Below are 18,745 nucleotides of genomic sequence, written 5' to 3'. Positions count from 1 at the left end.
GCCGCCGCCGCCGCTCCTCCTCCTCAGGGCAGAGGCCGCCAGCCGCTGCGGAGCGCGGGCGCCGCGCGCGCTCCCCTCAGCGCAGACACCGGCCGCCGGCGGGGAGGGCTGCGCGCCGCGCTGACAGCCCCCAAAACATTGCGCGGCCGGCAGCAGCGCGCACCGCCGGCGCATGCGCAGGGGCGGGCCCCAACGCTCTCCCTCCCCGCTGGCTCCCGCCACCAATCGGATGGCGGACGGGGACGGCCCCCCGGCGGCCTGACCCCGCCCACTCGGCCGTTCATTTGCGTAACACGGGAAGGGGGGCGGGAAGACTACGTGCCCCAGCATGCCGCGCCCCGTAGCCGGAGGCGAGGTGCAAAGCGCCGTGGCCCGGTGGGTGCCGGGACTTGTAGTCTTCTCCGCGGGCTGCGCTGAGCGTGTCCGCTTCGGGATGGCAAGGCTCTGCTTCTGACAGCCAGCCCTACCCGAGTGCGCGAAGACCGGCTGATTGATTGCCAGCTTCCCGCGAGCGCAAAAATCGAGGAGGAGCGGAACGAGTTGCTTGGCAACGGCGGCAAACAACCGCCGCCATCTTTTTTCCCGGCCCGGTAGTTCTTTGCCCCCCATCGGGCCGTTCCGCAGCACGAAGGCGGGCGCGCGGGAGAACTACAGCTCCCAGCAGCCCCTGCGCTCCGCAGCAACGGGGTTGGCCCGGGCCGTGTCGAGCCGCCGGCGGCCGCAGCGCGGTCTCTGCGGCTGGAGGGTCCGCGCCGCCGCTCCCGCCGCGCTGAGAGAGGGGCGCCGAGCGCCGGCGGGGACGCAGGCGGCCGCCCGGGCTGGCGGGGGCAGCCAGGTACGAGAGCGGGCAGCTCCGGGCTTGAGGGGCCGCCCGTAGGGGCAGGGGCCGCTGCGCGCTCGCGCATTTACCTCAGGAGGCGGCCGCGGCCGCCCTGGGGCCCGGGGTGTTGCACCCCTGCGGCCTCCTCAGGGGCGTCGGTTGGCAGCAGGGTAGCTGTAGCCGTATATGACACCTCTGAAAATAAAAATGGGTAAAATGCTCGTGGTGTGAAAGCGGCAGGTGCCCTCGGCAGGCTTATAACTACTTCACTCGTTTATTATGTGCTTATAAAAACAAGATAAAAGATCAACGGGGCCTATTTTATACTGTAGACAGGATTGTGGGTTTCGCTCCCAGAGTTTTCATTAACTGTTGTGACTTCGGGCAAGCAGCCAGCCTTGGTGTCCTCCAGCTTACCTATCTCGTAAATGTAGTACAACTTATTTGCAGAAGGCTTTGTACAATAAATATTTAATTGGAAAGTTCCACAAGATATTAGATAAAAAAATACTGTGTTGTGTCAAGTAAAATACATGTAGTAGGTAGGCAAAACATTGAAATATATGCAAATTAAAAATAAACATATGATCCGGGCTATAGCTGCTCAGGGTGAATGTTTTCCATCTGATGCTTTGCTGCCTTAAGGGAGGAATCTGCTGAAAAGAGGACCTCTGCCCAGAACTGCTCTCTGCTACGCTCAGGTGACAGTCAGCGATGCAGAAAAGTCCAGAGCAAATGCGAATGGCAGGATGTAACCATTGGGATGATTGTACCCTGTATTCAGTGGCTCTTTTTCTAGCACACAGCAGAGAGAAACACCTATTTCATTTTGAGCATTAGCTACTTGATCTGACTGAATTTTGCACAGGCTTGGTTCAACCCTCTTTTTAAGGACAGCTTTCATCAGAGGAAAGGCAATCACAGTCCTTCTAGGCTAGGAACATAGGAGCAAAGGTAAAACCTGAAGGAATGTTTCAGATCATTGAAACCGGTCCCTACAATTGTGGCCAGTCTTATCCTATGTAATTGTTTTCAAAATATCTCCAAGCTCCATTGTAAAATAAGGCTAAGTCAGGTTCTTTCTTACCTCATTTAACTGAAATTCTACATCTGATAATGGAAGAAAATTTCTACCATTTTGTGCATAGTATAAATTTATATCATTTTTACACACAGCAATTAGAATATTCTCCTAAATGGCTGTGTGGAAATACGGGTGCATGTCATAACACAAAGCAATTTATTCCTGATGTCTGTTTTAAAACATTGATCATAATAATAGCAGTTTGTTTAAATACAATCACACGTGAAGTTCTTTCTGTTAAGAACCCCTGTATGTCCAGAGTTCTCAAGGTGTTACTATATGTCTTGGTTTTCATATTCCAGTTTTTGGTTTTAATGATTGTCATTTGGAGCAGAGGGGTGAGTATCAGCATGTACAGAGCAAGAGAGCTCAAACTTATTTCTGCTATGCCAGAAGAAAAAATATTTGTCACTGGTAGAGGTGTTGGAGCCTGAATTATGATTCAGACTGAATGAGTACAGAGGTATTTCTTTCTCTCCTATCCGAAATCTCTTGTGAGTGTCAGAACCTTGGCAGGTGCAGAGAAACACATCATGATTCTCAGAGGAGTGGAGAAACGGTGACTCCCTCTGTGACAGAGACCCAGTAGCACCTCTGTTTTTTACTTGCCATCCCTTGTCATGATCCAGCCCTGTTTTGCTGGACTTTTTTTTTTTAATTGGACATTTTTTCTTGATCATACCAGGTAACTAAATGCCTATATTGAACATAATCACAGACAAACTCTTTTTTTCAGCGCTTTGAGATTAGTAATTAAAAGTGCTGGTTAGGCAATTATTATTGAGTATGATAGTGCTGAAAGGCAGAGTACAAAAAGGCTGTATCTGGAAATGTTATGATACCGTTTTAAAACAAAAAATGAATTATCTTTACCACAGTGGGAATGAATCATCTTTATCAAGCATTCTTTTCTAATGTCAAAATTCAATGATATATAAAATACAAGAATGATTTTCAAAAATATATTTTTATTTTCACCATGGACAATTACTTCTGTGCTCATTTTTTCCCATTGCTAAACCAGATTAATGACTTTCAGCCCTGATTATTACTATCGTTGGTCTTTCATACGCAGCAACATTTGCATGCGTATAAACAAATGCATTACAGTTCTTGTCACGTGAACATTAAAATTGAGCTAGCCAGTTCTGCAAACTCTCACACATACGAGTAAGACATCATTTGAGATAGATGTAATCCAGTCATTTCACAAACAAAGCATCAAACATAAGAAGTACCCAACTGCTGTGCCTTCAAAAACCTTGACTGTGGCCTGGACTACTGATGTGTTGTGATCACTGCCCAGCTTGCTGACCAACACTGTCTCATTGGTTCCTTATAATTCCCCTCTGTTCCTATTCTTTTACTGTTTTGGAAAAATAGGCTGTTAATAGCAACATGTGATAAGATTTAAGACTAAAATTTTGCTTTCAGTTGCATCTCACTGGGAAGAGCAATGTATTAAATAGGACCTGTATAGCACACATGCAAAAATTCACATCATGCTTTTCTCTAGTATCAACTTTAATTATATATTTTGTCAAATAACCTGATACTGAAACCATTTAGGTATCATCCTAAGGATCTTTTGAGACACTTGCAGAATAAGAAATATGTAATTATGTCTTCTATTTTATTGATGTTTGTACTGTATTTTCATTTCTCCTGTTAGCTGTTCTGAGTAACTGTGATTTTGAAAGCTTGACCTAAATGTTCTCTTCTACATTACTGCAGTATACCTTCTCTGTGAGCCTATCAACATACATTATGCTACAACTGAAGGAGGCATGAAAAATTAATGATTTACTATATTTATAGGATTCTCCATGGTGAAGATGGTCAGCCATGGAAAACATATTGCAATAATAGTCCAACAGCTTAACAAATTTAACCCTGAAAATCAGAGCGTGGAGGATTTCTTGAATGAATCAGCTAAGATGTTGCAGGTATATTAGGTTTCAGTTCATCTTACACAGCTTACTTTGTTTCACTATGTGATTTTAAATATAAAGATATCTGTTTTCTAACATGTTGTTGGAACTTTCACAGATTTTTCTTACAGTGACGTATTTCATTCATGAGTAAAGTCCAAATTTCTTATGGTTACCACCAGAAAACAAGGAAGTAAAGATCAGAGGGGTTGAAAAACTGCTTGGGTAGCAACAAAAAACGGGAAAGCAACAACCTTCTAAAATGGATCTGACAGTGGTAGGGAAAGCTTCTCTTCCACTCCTGACTAAGCTGTTTTGTAGTTTCCTATCTCCTTTCCTCCTTCCAAATAGAAGTTTCTGTCAGTACCACCCATTTGTATATACGAATACAGTTCAGAAGCTGACTCACAGGATCAGGTGTTCTTGCTTTGAGGACATAGGTGACCATCAGAACAGTGGGAGAGAAGGCAAGTGACAGTAAATCAACTACGTGATTTTAATCTAATACTGCAAGTAACCAGACCAAGATTTGCCAATATGTAGCTATACCGGCTGAAGCAGTTCCCATCCTTTCCTGACCGTAGCCTGTCACCTCTTCCCGTCTCTTTGTCCTCAGTGCCACCCTGACTTGTGCTGATGCAGCTACTGCATTGAATCAGCTTTAGAAAATCACTAAGGGAAGACAGTAATATTGTTTAGACTGCTATTGTCTGTGCGTGCCATGTATTATCAAACTACATTGTTGGAGCCCTGATTCCACACTGCCATGTAGCTCCAGTGCTCATTTCCACTTCTGACAATAAGGTCTAAAACAGTGGTATTCCAATTAGATGGTCTTTTACATGGATTTTACATAAACACAAATGACTAAAAGAATATAAAACTTTGGAGGTGTGATATGAAAATCAGAGGCTGAGGCAGTGGATCCATGAACATTTCTTGGGTGCTTGCTTTCTTAAACAGCTTCCACTCAGGCCCCTCGTTTCTGCCACTGCCTTCCTGCCTTGTAGTACCGGCATAACTCTTTTGTGCATTCATATGCTGAATTACATCAGGGAAGTGATCCAGTTTCAAAGTAATCATTTTTCACTGGATAGAGAGCAGGTAAATTCAGCTACCACTGCTGCCAGAATATTCAGATCATTGTTCTTCTCAGACCGGGAAAGGTGATACAAAGACAAAAGAAGCAGTAACTCCATTAGAGAAACATGAATCTTAAGTTTCGCAATAAACACTTTCAAAAGGGGAAGAACAGGGAGGATAGCTGATGCCAAAGGTAAGGCAGAAATCTTCCTCTGGGATAGTTTCAGCTCACTTACTATATAATATTTTAGCTGTGAATTTATCTAAGAAAGTAAAAAGTAAGATCTATGTTTCTATAAAATTCAACTTTGTTTCAGTACCAAATGGGTAATTATAATTCATCATGGAATATTCACTTCACTTCTTTCTTTTCTGTTTCATAATAGGCATATGATACTAAAAATATTGTTGCATTTTTGTACACATGATTTCCAGGCTTGGCCAATTACCAGTTAATTAGTCGATATTAACTGACCCATGAAGAAACTCCTCCAGTTTGTACCCAGATTAATGGTATCACTTTAAATCACAGACTAGATTCAAGCCTGTATGTCTCATGCTAGCAGCATGACAACTAGCAAACCTAGTGTTGCGTACTACTGACCAGACAAAAATGAGGAGGGTCAGATTCCAGGAGCACACATCTAAATAGTTGCAAGAGACAGGTCTCTTTACATTTATTTACTTACTTAGATATGCAGTATATCAGACTTGACTTTTCTACAAGTTACTATCTTCTATGCTATTAGACTTTTCAAATTGGTTAATTAGTTTTCCATCCCCTAAAAGTACAATCAGATTCCAGTCATTATCAACACTGCATGTTTCATTCATATTATGTATCTTTATTGTATTTGGATGTTTTATAATCTTTATGTCCTTCTAATATGATATCTGAGGTATCTTGGTTAGTTCTTTGATAACCTGTTGATGACCTACATAAAATATGCTTGTTAGCCTATTGACCAGCTGTTTGTGGTTGTTCCTGGTGAAACCAACAATTTTGGGCTAGACTGTTTCTCTCAAAATAAAAGGACAGCACACACAGGTCATTCCAGAATATGTTCAAGGGAGTTCAGCACCCCAGTAGTGTCTCTGCTAGGCTTCAGGAGACACTACGGATGCCAGTATTGTCAAGTGCCAGATACTGGAGATAAGTACCTCTGGCAGCCACACATTCTCACCTGAACTGCAAGGAGCAGATAGCAACAGACATTTTGCAGAGCAAAACCTCTGTCAGAATGAAGTAGGTTTCAAAGAGTAATATGATTGTTTGTAGGAACTGACTGAAAGTAAATAAAATTACTTGTTTGGAAATCTAATAAATGAAATGAGAAGATGGGCATCCTTGGCTGATCAGAAATGGGGGATGACATCAATAAAGAATAAGAGATAATAGGTAGAATAGAACTGAGTTATGAAGCATCTTGATAGCAAAGACAAGCAGCTTTTGTTTATGTGCTAGAATCAACTGTGAGATGCTAGGTGGAGTAAGTGGGTGAAAACAATGGACTAGCAGAATGGTCTTAACGATAGCATTCCAGATAGTTGATTTGCTAGAGAAAGATTGGATTAGTTAAACACAGGAAAGAGATGTTTATTACAATTAAATAGAAAATTTTGAGACATTACCTTAGATTTTTAGCTGTGAAGTGATAGGAAAATACTGCTTGAAACCTACTGTCCAAAAAGAGTGAAGATGTGCACATAAACTGGTTATGATATCCTGGAGAGCAGTCTACATGAAAAATGACCTCTGAAGTTATGGGTTTGACTGACAGGCAGGGTGGCAATAGTACCAATAATTGAGGAAAGAAACAGCATGAGAACACTGAAGTTTTGTTTTAGCATTGTTGAAATTAAGCTGACAACAACAACAAGGAAATGTCACAGAGAGAGGCCAGCATTTTAGAGTGTAGTTTACAGTTCTTATTTGTGTACACGATAAATGTGGATATGTTATGAAAGGAAGTTAGATTTAGCCCTAAGAGAGTGAGTCTGGAAGGCACAATCTGTCTTGATCCAAATATCCCTGTCAACCACCTACCAGGGGCATAAGACCATTCTTGTGGGAATCCTTGCAAATTAAAGCAGTAAAAATGGCTGGCGAAGTGAGGCACAGGAAAAGAAGTGAAAGTGGGCAAGCAAATATATGTTACAATGAAGGACTTTACGAAAGAGGCATAAAATCCAGGGGGTCGAAGCTGTAGGATGAAAATATACTTGCTTTGCAAATGATAGCAAGAATTAGGTTCACCTCTTTGGTTTTGTTCTGCTCACCTCAAAGTTCTTGCACTTTCAGTTCCAATGTCTACTGTACCTAAATTGAATCAGAAATATCTCTCTCTTCAGACTGAAGCCCACAAGAGGCAGACGTCAGAGAAGATAGGCGAGACAGGCTTTCTTCTATCAGTTTGAGCTCCCAGACTGACCCAGTATGGCTTGTCCCAGTTTCATCTTGTATTGTAGTGAAAGCTCTGCTTGCCCTGGGCTGGGCGTGGTAAGGGCACACAGAATCTTGAGGGGAGCTTACTGTTACAGTATAAATTTGCACAAAACATATGCATTGATATTTTTCACTTGGCAAAATGCGTATGGATATTCATAAGAAAACCAAAAGGCCAAATTTGTAAGGCACTGCTTGGTGCCTGTGTGCCACTTTGAAAATACATCCCTAGCTATTTCCCTGCATTTGATTTGCAATTACTTACTATTTCCAAATAGCTAATTAAAAAACTGAAAATTTGACAACTTTCTATCAAATACCAGTTCCTTGTATCAGACCATGTGAGCTGCTCTCATCTCGTTCCTCTTGGATAGCATAGGAGGATATCCATTAACTTCAGCAGAAGCAGAAGCAACTTCTTGATCATTATTATTTTTATTTCTGAATGCATCTTTATGATTTTATTTAAATATCAGTGTTCCCATCTGAACATATTCTTTCATTGTAGGAAATCTTGTCTCAAGCTTTGAGATAGAAATCTGTTTGGAAAACATTTGAGCGTACAGCCTGCTTCCAAGTATATTCCAGAGTGACTGCCCAAAGTCAGAAGCATCACTCTGTACATATATTGGTGTAAATGAGATAAGTAGTTGGCCATCTTTATTTACAGAGAAATGATGGCATTAGATACTGCTATCAAGAGTTATGTTTTTCTAGCTGTGTGTGGGATTTAGCTTTACACACTCCATTTACAGTAACAGCGGCCACACATCTAATCCCTGCGTACTGCTTTGAAAAAGCACCCATCTTTCCCTGCATTTTTGTAAGTGAGGTAGATCAAGCAGATAACATATCCAATAACCATTGGGATACTTTTTTTTTTCACTTACTGCACTTTGCAACCACTCAATATTTCAAAATACAAATAGGGAATCAGAAAATTAGTACTAAAGGAATAGAAAGTGAATTTAAAAGACCAGAGGTAAGCCATTACTTTGACAGTAGTGCAGGTCTGTCTGAACCACTCTATGTATAAAGATAGAATCATCTTTTGGTGTGATGGAAATGTATAAATAAATTGCTGGAGTGCCAGGTATTTAGTAGTGTTTAAAACCAAGGTATCAAGAGAGAACATAATCTCTACAAGGCCACTCAGGAAGCAAGAGAGAAAGACACATTCCAGTCTCAGTTCCCATCTTCCAACTCCTAGTTCACAGTTCCGCATAAAAGTGGACTTAGGGAAACTCACTGATTCAGCCTCCTGTTTTTAGAGAAATGCAAATGATGTATGGTATGGATTTTAAACTTTTGAGTAGTGTGAGATAAATAACATGGTTTCCTCTAATTAGAATGTTATGATCAAAATTAGTCTAGAGGTGATTCTGTGTTAAACTCCATACATTTTATTTCTGCAACATGTGAATTTTACATCATAAAAAGAATTTCTATTTGTTCTTCTCAGTGAATGATCAGACTTGATATTCTTCCAGGAAGAAAACTACGCTTTGACTTGTAATTCAGTTATTTACAATCTTCATGTTTATTGTATTGTAAGTTATGATGTTTATAACATAATATTGGACTTGTTTTTCACTGCAAATGTTTTCAGTAAGAACATAGGTTCATTAGTAATATGATGGGTGATTCCTAGTTGCAACAAACAAGCCTTCACCTTCAATTCATAAAGAATCATAGTATGTCCCTCAAAGCTCCTAAAACCAAATAATAAGTGCAAATAAATGCTTTTGCTTTGAGTTGTGACCTTGTTACCATTAAAACAGAAGTCAGTTTGAATTATCCTGAATAACACTTTAACTTGAAATAATTCTTTAAGTCTATCTCGGTTCTTTAAATTATTAGTATTCACATTCAAATTTACATCTCTATTTCGATTGTTCTTCATTTGAATGCCAAGACTACTTCTTGTTTATCTTCCTAAATGCTTTTTAATACTCCTTTCATCAGACTGATGCCCTCCAGATGATATCAACGTTCTTGTGTACTAAACCCCTTTCTTTTTATTAAGTATTCTTCAATTAAATCTATCAAAAATGATCCATATCCAGAGTGATCCTTCATCCAGTGTATATTGTACATAAGGGTATCGTTTCATCAGGCCATTTACAGAAATGGACTGCATCTGTTCATTTTGAAAAAAGATTAAGTTTTGTACCTAACCAAAGCATCCCAGGCATTTTTTTCTTCCTTGTGACTGTTAGAATCAAGCTTTTGCTATGATAACAGGAGACAGATTTTAACACAGAAGTTACCGTGCAATGTTTGTGCCTTTCTCTGTGCAAATAACTCACTTCATTTTTAGTGGAATATTTTCAGAGCCATCATACTGACCTTTATACATCCCATCTACTGAAAAGATTACTTCTGTAAAATCAGAACTGCCACCCCAAATTTACTGTTTTACTCCTTTATCCCTCCCATGTTGATAGCAAGATGAACCTGTTTATGAGCTTTCCATTTCACAAGAACATGGTGTAATTTGGCATAACTCTTCATAATTCTCATTTGTGTTGGTTCAGCTGTGTGTCTCACACGTGCCCACTCAACTGTGAGTAAAATCCCTAAATGTCAAAAGTCATAGATTTAGTTTTAAATATGAAAATAATGTAATGCAAGATTATTTTGCTGCATGTGGTGAAAAAAATCCTACTACATTATACAAGTCTAATTTGTATTATTAGTTACCAACGTAAATGCAGATTAGGATCTTTTTAAGAAAGGATGGAATCTGATTTTTCTGCGATGTTCTGCTCATGTGATTTAGTATTAAGTACAAGGGAAAACAACATTAACTGTACCTCTTCAAGACGGCCAGCATTATCACATGAAGATGAAAATACTAGCTTGTGACTGCAACATAGGCTGTAAATAGTAGAGGCAGGACATTCTCCTACTTACATCCTCAGATCTCAGGTTTTTGCCCTCCATTGAAATTACTGGCAGCATTTTCAGTGACTTCAGAGGGAAAAGAGGACTGGGTTCTGGTGACTGATTCAAAACCCAGTGAAGTTAATAGGAGTATTTTCTTTCATTTCCACAGCAATTTGATCAGACCTTTGGAGAGGACTAGCACTGATATCTGAAGCACTATAAATTAATCAGACTGCATCTGCAAAAGGTGCATATTCTGCCTAGAAGTAGACAAGTTCAGTATATACTATTACTCCGTACTCTCAGGAGGTGAAAGCTATTTTATCTTTTCATCAAATATTATCTTCTTTCTAAAATGTTTGTTTCACCTTAAACTAAATCCTTATCCTGAGAAGTCTCAAGCAGAGCATGGCTGATGTTCTTTTCCTTCTTTTCCAGAAGCAAGAGCTTTTCTTTCTCTCCTTACCCATCCTTTTCTGATCTCTCTGGACCTTAAACAGGTCCCATTGTAACAATCCTTATTACCATACACCCACGGTGCCAAAGCTTGCTCTTTGCAGATAGTTCTCCATTTAATTCATGCTATTTCTTCTACTAACACATGTTGAAAGTTGTTTGTGTACAAAATCCTATGCTTAAGCTTTCTTACACAGTCTCTAATCTCCTTGAAGAAACTTGACTGGTTCCCAGCTGCAGCTAAGTGTGAGGGAGCAAGGAAAATATGTCCATGGAAGCAGGCTAAGGGCATTGGGGATTTCTCAAAAGGGGGAGATAACGCCAATCAGCAGATATTCAGACAAGAGTCACATTGTTTTTTTCACAGGATCATTCAGGATAATTTCAGACACGATCATTCTTTTTCAACTTAAACACTTGGGAATCAGAAAAAGCCAAAATTCAATGCCATAGAGAGAACACTTTCAGACACTTGTGTGGGAATGACATTGTGAACACATATAACTGTATTTTACTTATATCCAGTGCATCAATTGGTCAACACAGTAATATATAGGCTTTCAAATATTAGGAATATAGGACCATCCAGTATTCATCTACCATAAACTTACTATGCTTTACACAGCAAAACATCACATAATAAGCTGTAACATTAGAGATAGAGAGGTTGTTTCCTGAGCATAGAATAGGCATATTGTTCAAGACCTATTTTTCTTCTGATAAATTTCAATATTTGGTGTAGCAGAAGATGATAGCTGCATGTGTTACTTTCACCTGTAAATTATCTGGTCTTCCTCATGCTGAAGGACACACACAATAGACTTGCAAACATAGCTAACTGCTAGTTGTTTCAGAGAAATGCATGAGGTAAAGTATACTTGAAAAGGTAAGAAGATGGCCTGATGGACAGAACAAAGGCTCACAAATTATCATTTATTAATTCTTGTTGCCACCAATGATACCAGTGACACCAGTGTGTCACGTGGGGCAAATCTCCTAGCTGCCCCATACCATAGTTCCTGCATTTGCAAAATAATACTAGCCAAAAGGAATTTCATTAAATGCAATTAATGTTAATGAAGTGTTTGAGAACCTCATACAAAAGGTGCTATAAATGTACAATCTGTCATCATATTGTACTGTTTCAGGATCATTTGACCCACTTCTGAAATACATCCCACTGATGCAAAATGCAACATAATTAGTGCTAGAAATTACATACACCCAACATATTACTTTCCCAAAGTGATTATGATTTCAGATATACAGATAAACTGTAAATATCCTTGATGAAATTTGTTGAGGACAAAATTCTCTTTCTGTGCAGAGAGTATCCTAACTGTTTTAAAGCATTGGCTCACTTTTTGATTCACTAGATTATCAGCAGGGCTCAACCAACAACTGGCTCACCTTTGAGATTTCTTATCCAAGTATTCATCTTGCCCAGTCTTGTTTAGTTTATTATGAGTTCTGATGAGATCACTTCCTTAGATGACACAGCTGCAGGCTGCTTAACTATTCTCAATTTTTATATGTAGAAGTGGAACATTTAGTACCATTTGTAGTTGAAAGCAAATTCAACTGATAATATGTCATGACAAGACTTTTTGGCCTGTGGTCCACCGAATTACCAATCGGTACTGATGTTCTGGGGCACAGTTGTCCTCAGGCTGCACCTGCTGTCACCTTGTTGCTTAGCTCGAGGCCATGTAGTGGTTAGGTACCTTCTTGCTCAGGGAGTATGCAAGAGTAAGTGCTTCTTTCTATGTTTGTCCTAACAACTAACTTCTGACTGACTTGTTAACTCAGAACAGTAAAACAGAGTAAATGTAAATACGCAATTGCATTTTTATGCTGTAGTCTCTACTGTATAGGAGATACGATTTCGGCACTGATGTAGTCTTGTTGTTATCTGTCTACTTTTGGTCATCTCTCTAAAGTACATTTGAAAAGCACTGGTTTGTTGTAGCACTTTATACATGTACGATATATCAAAGTACTCAGAAGGTGAATGCAAAGATTCTAATCAAATAAAGAACTTGGAAACAATTTATATTCTAGCTTTCTAGCAGAGACAGTTGTGAGAGTTTTTGTTGGGCTTCTTTCCAATCTGCTTGTCCAGTTTTACTATAGACTTTCTGTTTATTGTCAGAGTTACTGTTGTCTGCAGTTAGATCTGTTCATGAAGAACAGCATTTGTTCAAGGGAACCAATTGTTTTAGATTCAAAATGTCACAATCCTACTTCTACTGGAACTATGTCATCCTGTCTCACTTTGCCATTGAGGTATTTAGGTTTGCTTTTGCCTTTTGTGGTGAATTCTCAGATATCTCATATCAAATATGGGATATATATTTGAGCATTTAGTGGGGGGTTAGATTTCTGGATTTTCTGTGTCAGTTTTATGAAAGAACTTCATAGATCTTCATCCAAAAAAGGTATGTTTGGAATGGACTGTGTGCCTCACAAGAATTCTCAGTGCTTAGCAAGATGGAGTCCATCCCATGAAATTAATTTTTTTGCGTATTTTTGGATGTGTTCAGCCTCTTTCCTCTGCCCTTCCATTTGTGTCCATCCTCCATCTATGCCATTCTGTATCTCCTGTTTTCCCCTACCTTACTTTTCACTCCTTTCCTTCTTTGCCACCTCACTCTAGTTGGCTCCACTTTCCCAAATGCATCCCCCTTTATCTTTCTGCCATCTCAGCTGCAACCTGTTGGTTCTTCTTTCTCTAGAGCCCTGATTAAGAATGTAGGTGATACCCTGCTTATTCACACTCAGTCTGTAGTGCTGCCCAGCAGACTTTGTGAAGCTCCCATGTCTCCATGTAATGATTAGTTTGGTTACACTGTTTTCTCTTACCCAACAGATTTGGATCACAGAATATATTCAGAGGAATAACTGATTACTTTAGATATAGAAATAAAGCTTTTCTATCATTTTAACTATTATTAGCCTTTAATTAGTAATATTGTCTATTACAGTTCTGCTAGAGAGGTGGTCAGATGTATTAGTGTAATCCCAATGGCAGTAAAGAAACTACAAGGACATATGTAGGTGTAATTTTGCCTGCACATGTGTATGTATATATGCATACATAAATATATATGGATATGGAGACAATTATATGGAGGCATTATTTTTTCCTAGTGATGATGCACAGATTGGAAGTAATGAAACCTGTCTTTTGAGCAGGAGTAGTGAAAAAGTATTATGCTTACTCTGAATGACAACCTGAGAAAACACACCTGGAATGCTTCTGCATCATTTTTTAAATTTAAAAATTAGAACTGTAATTTTAAAGTTTTATCTTTTATTTGCTCAGTCTCAAAGCCTTATATAGCATCATACATCAGAAAACTCACATAGTTCCTTCCAGCAGCCTCTGATAATACCTTTAAACTAGAAATGAATCACATTAGGGAAATAAAGCAATCAAGATGCTAGCAGATAGCCTAGTAGGCAAGGTGAACCTCTCATCTGATATATTATTGCAGTTCAATTGTTCCCACATCTCAGAGCTGTGGGAGAGATCATATATCAAGTGTGGACTACATGTTTTCAGAAGGTGCACTTAGCTTTTTTCTTGGCTTCTTGGCTAACCTCCTTAAGCCAAAGAATCATTATTGTTTGTCATTTTGTCATAGTGTGGCTGTCCTTTTTCAATTCATGTAATAACAAATTGTTCTGGGTCTCAGACTTTCTTGCAATGTTTAAAGGGGGTTCATACTAGAAGTTTATCTCATGTAGTAACAGATATTCCACAGGTTATTTATTACGAGTGAAACTGTCTGTAAAGTCAGGAGCATTCAAACTTTTTGAAGGGATTATGAGGTAGGATCCAAATGGCATGCAGTGAGCATCTGACCCTCCTTTTTCTGTTCTTTTGTGGTATTGCATGAACATTACAAGTGACTGAGAGCACAGCTGTATAAGAAACAAACAGTCTGCATGAACAAGAATCCTGGCACTGACAGGTTTAGTTTAAATTAGTCATATTCTCCAATATTAGGTTACAGTAGCAGTTAGGAGTCTTCTCCATAATCCCTGTCCAGCTTCTCCCCTCAATTTAGTCTCCCAATGTAGCACAGGCTTCACCTACAAAGAACACGTTTCCTACTGGAAAAGCAAACTCTTACTGAAACTTTCTCATACTGTTGACTAAGTTAATCATTGCTTATAGCTCAGAGACTTAAAATTTTCTTTGCATTAACTGCTGACATTAACACATCAAGGCCTTTAACTAAATCCATATGTCAGCAGATAGACTGAAAGTTTAACACTGGGGAAGGTCACATTTTACTTTGTTAGGACTGCCCATATTTGATAGTATTAGAAGTGTGTCAGCCCTGCCAAAGGCGCTGCTGTTCATTATTCATGTTTTCCAATTACTTCAAAATGATTGTACTTCTTTTTGTACACAACTAACATTTTCTTTCCAGGATACATTAATCATTATTAATTCTGTATCTCTATAGACTCTTAATGTGACAGAAGAAAAATTTGTGTTGGATACACTAGCTGGATGCATAGAATATAAATCCTTATTTGATGTGGTAGTCAATGCCTTTTTTGTTCGGGATGGGAGATACTGCCTGATTTCTGAGCGTAATCTCTATATAGGTAAGTTTTCTTTAAAACACCAAATGTGTTTACCACAAAACTTGAAAGAAATATTATTTTACTAGTGTAGGTCTTAATATTATATTACATTTGAAGCATTGTCATTGTGCCCAGCGCAGTACGAAGTACAGGACCTTTTCCAGTGCCCTTATGATGTAAAGCCTAAATCCTGAAATTGTTATTTAGTCTGCACTCTCACAGGTGTTAACTAGAATTTTACCTAAGAAAATTATGCAGAATATGCCTGCAGATTAGGTAACTTGCAGATGGAATACAGATGGATCGATCGGTGGCTGGAAGAAGTATCTTGGAAGTTTAACGATCACTTAAAAAATATTCTGCATTGATTTCCCTTTATTCTCTTCTATGCAACCTAGTATCTCTGCCATTCAGATATGAAATTGTATAACAAAGCTCTGTTTGCTGAGGAACACAGCATGTCTCACAGTATGAAGATACAACTGTCTCTAGCCATACATGGGTTTCTTTGTTACTGACCATCACAATGACATAAATAGACTTCTGTCTGTCTCCATGAGTGAGGTCAATTATTTGCCTTTTATTAGTTACTTGGTTAGAATCAGTTACAATACAACTATATCTGATAGTATGAGCTAGTTAATCAGAGTAGTTACTACTCCAAAAGCTATTTCAGGCATCGAGAAGTACATTAACAAGTAACTTAAAAATATTTTTATACTATGCATTTGATATGCATATACTGAGGTTGATTTATTAAGTCCCTAAATAAGTTGGAATCACAAATTGCTCTAGCATTGGTTCTCTAAGTCAGATATGTTCTGAAGCTTTGTGGGTACTTTAAAAAGTCTGTGCGATTTGATTCAAAGTGGTTGAAAAAAAAATGTATCTAATATAAGTATATCTACATTTTATGTTTTAAAAGCTACTAAATTTCTATGGCAATTTTGGTTGCTTCTGTCATAATCTGGAAAGGTATAGAAATCTAAATCAAATAACAAATGAAAGGGAAAGGGAACCTAAACTGCCAAGGATGAAATTAATAGTATTTTGAGTTTATTCTAAATGGTAATGCTTCATTGTCTCCATTTCTCCAAAGCCATGTTTGTCAGTGTCTGGGGCACATAAATTATACCTTTAAGCTGAGTGTTGCTATAATTGGATTGTCAGGACTGGTCCACTCAAAAGCCTCCATTAATCATAGGCAGAGGGCAGGCTCCAGAAAATTTTCCTGTATCAACAGGTTGAGAGTCTAAGGTCATTGGCTTACATTTTTTTGAGCTGCTTATGATTCCCTTTGCCAAGCTGCATTGACACTTAAATGATCAAAGCTGCTTATAAAGGCTGTTGCTATGTGTGAGCAGATTTGAATTTAATAAAGCTTGTAGGAGATAAATGTATATTCTCTAAGACTGCTTAAATATGTTGCTATGCTAAAGCACAATTTTGAAGCCTAACAATACACTGAGTTGGCTGCAGCATGTTGGTCAGAATTTACTGATTTTATCATTACTGTTTGGTGGCAGCTAAAATACTGCAGTGCAAGTGGAGCCTGATTGATCAAAGTGAATATGGTCAATGAAAGCTGATAGAGGCGCTCATGAACTTTACAGGTCTGCAAAAATCTCACAGCACTGACTATGCCTCTTCCTGTATCAAACTGCATACTTGCCAGAGGGGAGTGCAAGAATCAGGGTTGGATTTCCCAGAGAATTTCACAATTTAAAAACTTGGTTTTATTCTAATTCAGAATAAAAACAAAGATTACAACACTTTCTGCAAAATAGTCACTTGCAAAAAAAAAAAAAAGGAAATAAATACTGGAATTATGATATTTTATGTTTAAAATTTTTGTTATGTATAATAAACTATGGTTTTGGAACAGAAGAATAAGAGCTATCCTCTCTGAAAACATTAAAAACAGGATATGTTGAAAAATTCACTATCAAAACTTCCTTTTATGTCTCCTGTTCACATTAAATTTTCTCAGAATAAGCTTGCTTACACTAAAAGTGAGCTGTTTCCAACAACATAATGCTGTCTGAAACTTTTCAGTCATGTCTCTCAGGAGCCACATGACTCCTATTCTCCCTGCGTTGTTGCCAGACTAACACAGAATTTCACAGATGGAATATGCAGATATTTGTTGTATAAGCTGGTACTACTACCCAAAGAAACAAGCCGGCCTTTTTCTCATTACCGGCCATGTATTCTCACCCTTATGTCGTATCTTCTCTTGAGTTAGAACTTGTGTTTAGCTGTCATCCAGTGAACTGATCAAGAAGGCGCTTCAGGTTAAAATTCACAGTCTGTTTCAACTTGGCTGTGTGGGTGACTGTACTTGCCCAAGAGAAGAAACACCATGAAGTAAAAGGAGGGGATGAGAACAAGCAATTAGGGGTTGACAGAGCTGCTTATTTTAGTGGTGATGTTGGCATAATGAAATGACTGTGAAATCATGGCAAGATCTTACCTTTGGCCTTATAGGATTCCAAACGCTGCTGTGGTAGATGTCCCACTTATGCAAACAGATATTTGCAGGCATCGAAAGGACTTCTATGAATGACTTCAGATAACTAGAATTGTTTTACATTTTTTGTGTAAGTGCCTAGATCCTCAGCTGTTAGAATTCCATAAAATTGTGCAGATTTGCACTAGCTTGGATCTGACTCATGAAAGAGATAACTAATTTATATGAACCATAGCACAGAGTCATGATGCTAATAATGAACACAGGGTTAACATTATATTATAACTTCATATTACAAGCATTATATTGCCTAGTTGGATAAACAATATTGAAGACTATTTAAAATTAAGTAACAGTCTAAATCCCAAAGTATGCTGAGTATAGGGTATAGGTTTATTAGAATTTCCCTCCTGCATTTTAATTCTATGTATCTTTTGATAGTTATTTGTTATCTGGCTACTTTTCAACTAGAAGAGCTCGGTCTTCAGCACTTCAGCAGAATTGTGAAATCTCTGGACACTGCAAAAATGCAAAAGGTAATGAAAGTACAAAACATTTTAAAAAATAATTAATGATCTCTTCATGGTGTTTGATTAATCAGATGACTTTTCTCAACTTTCAAGATAATTTAAATTGAGAAATTAGCATTATTTTCTGTTTAAATACAGAACCTTCAGTTTCTATACTTACATAGTGACTGTTTCATATTCAGTCAAAGATCAATTTAAATTGTATATTATATAATCTGAGAAGGTAGAATAATCACATGATTTACAGTTGTCCCTCTAACTTGCATACTCACTCTTGGGTCTGCTTGCATTCTGTCTTTGACTTTAGGCAGGAGAAGAAGTTTTCCCTATATGCAATGAATCTATTATCAAGCCTATTGTCCCTCCATCACTTTTTCTCCTTCCCAAAAACCAATTGCTCATTTGGAGCTATGCATGTACCAAGTACACCATTA

General features: G+C 38.6%; 1 protein-coding gene across 2 annotated transcripts in view; it reads left to right on the top strand.

Annotated features, from left to right (window-relative positions):
• Window positions 1-754: 754 nt before the first annotated feature.
• Window positions 755-18,745, top strand: part of CFAP99 (cilia and flagella associated protein 99) — a 60,951-nt gene continuing 42,960 nt past the window's right edge. Inside the window, exons 1-4 of one of the 2 annotated variants that reach the window (XM_010577225.1) lie at window positions 755-835; window positions 3,723-3,850; window positions 15,188-15,332; window positions 18,223-18,317. In XM_010577225.1, coding sequence (XP_010575527.1) covers window positions 3,731-3,850; window positions 15,188-15,332; window positions 18,223-18,317 — 360 coding nt within the window. In that variant the 5' untranslated portion in view covers window positions 755-835; window positions 3,723-3,730. Of the gene's footprint in view, window positions 836-3,722; window positions 3,851-15,187; window positions 15,333-17,798; window positions 17,912-18,222; window positions 18,318-18,745 lie in introns of those variants that run through there. The other variant, XM_010577234.1, reaches the window with a different exon arrangement.

This window comes from Haliaeetus leucocephalus, unplaced genomic scaffold (genome assembly GCF_000737465.1).
Source record: "Haliaeetus leucocephalus isolate CR32 unplaced genomic scaffold, Haliaeetus_leucocephalus-4.0 Scaffold51, whole genome shotgun sequence".
NCBI classification, from domain to species: Eukaryota; Metazoa; Chordata; class Aves; order Accipitriformes; family Accipitridae; genus Haliaeetus; species Haliaeetus leucocephalus.
The sequence above is the reverse complement of the archived record's forward strand: the minus strand, read 5'-3'. Positions and strand labels throughout refer to the sequence as shown.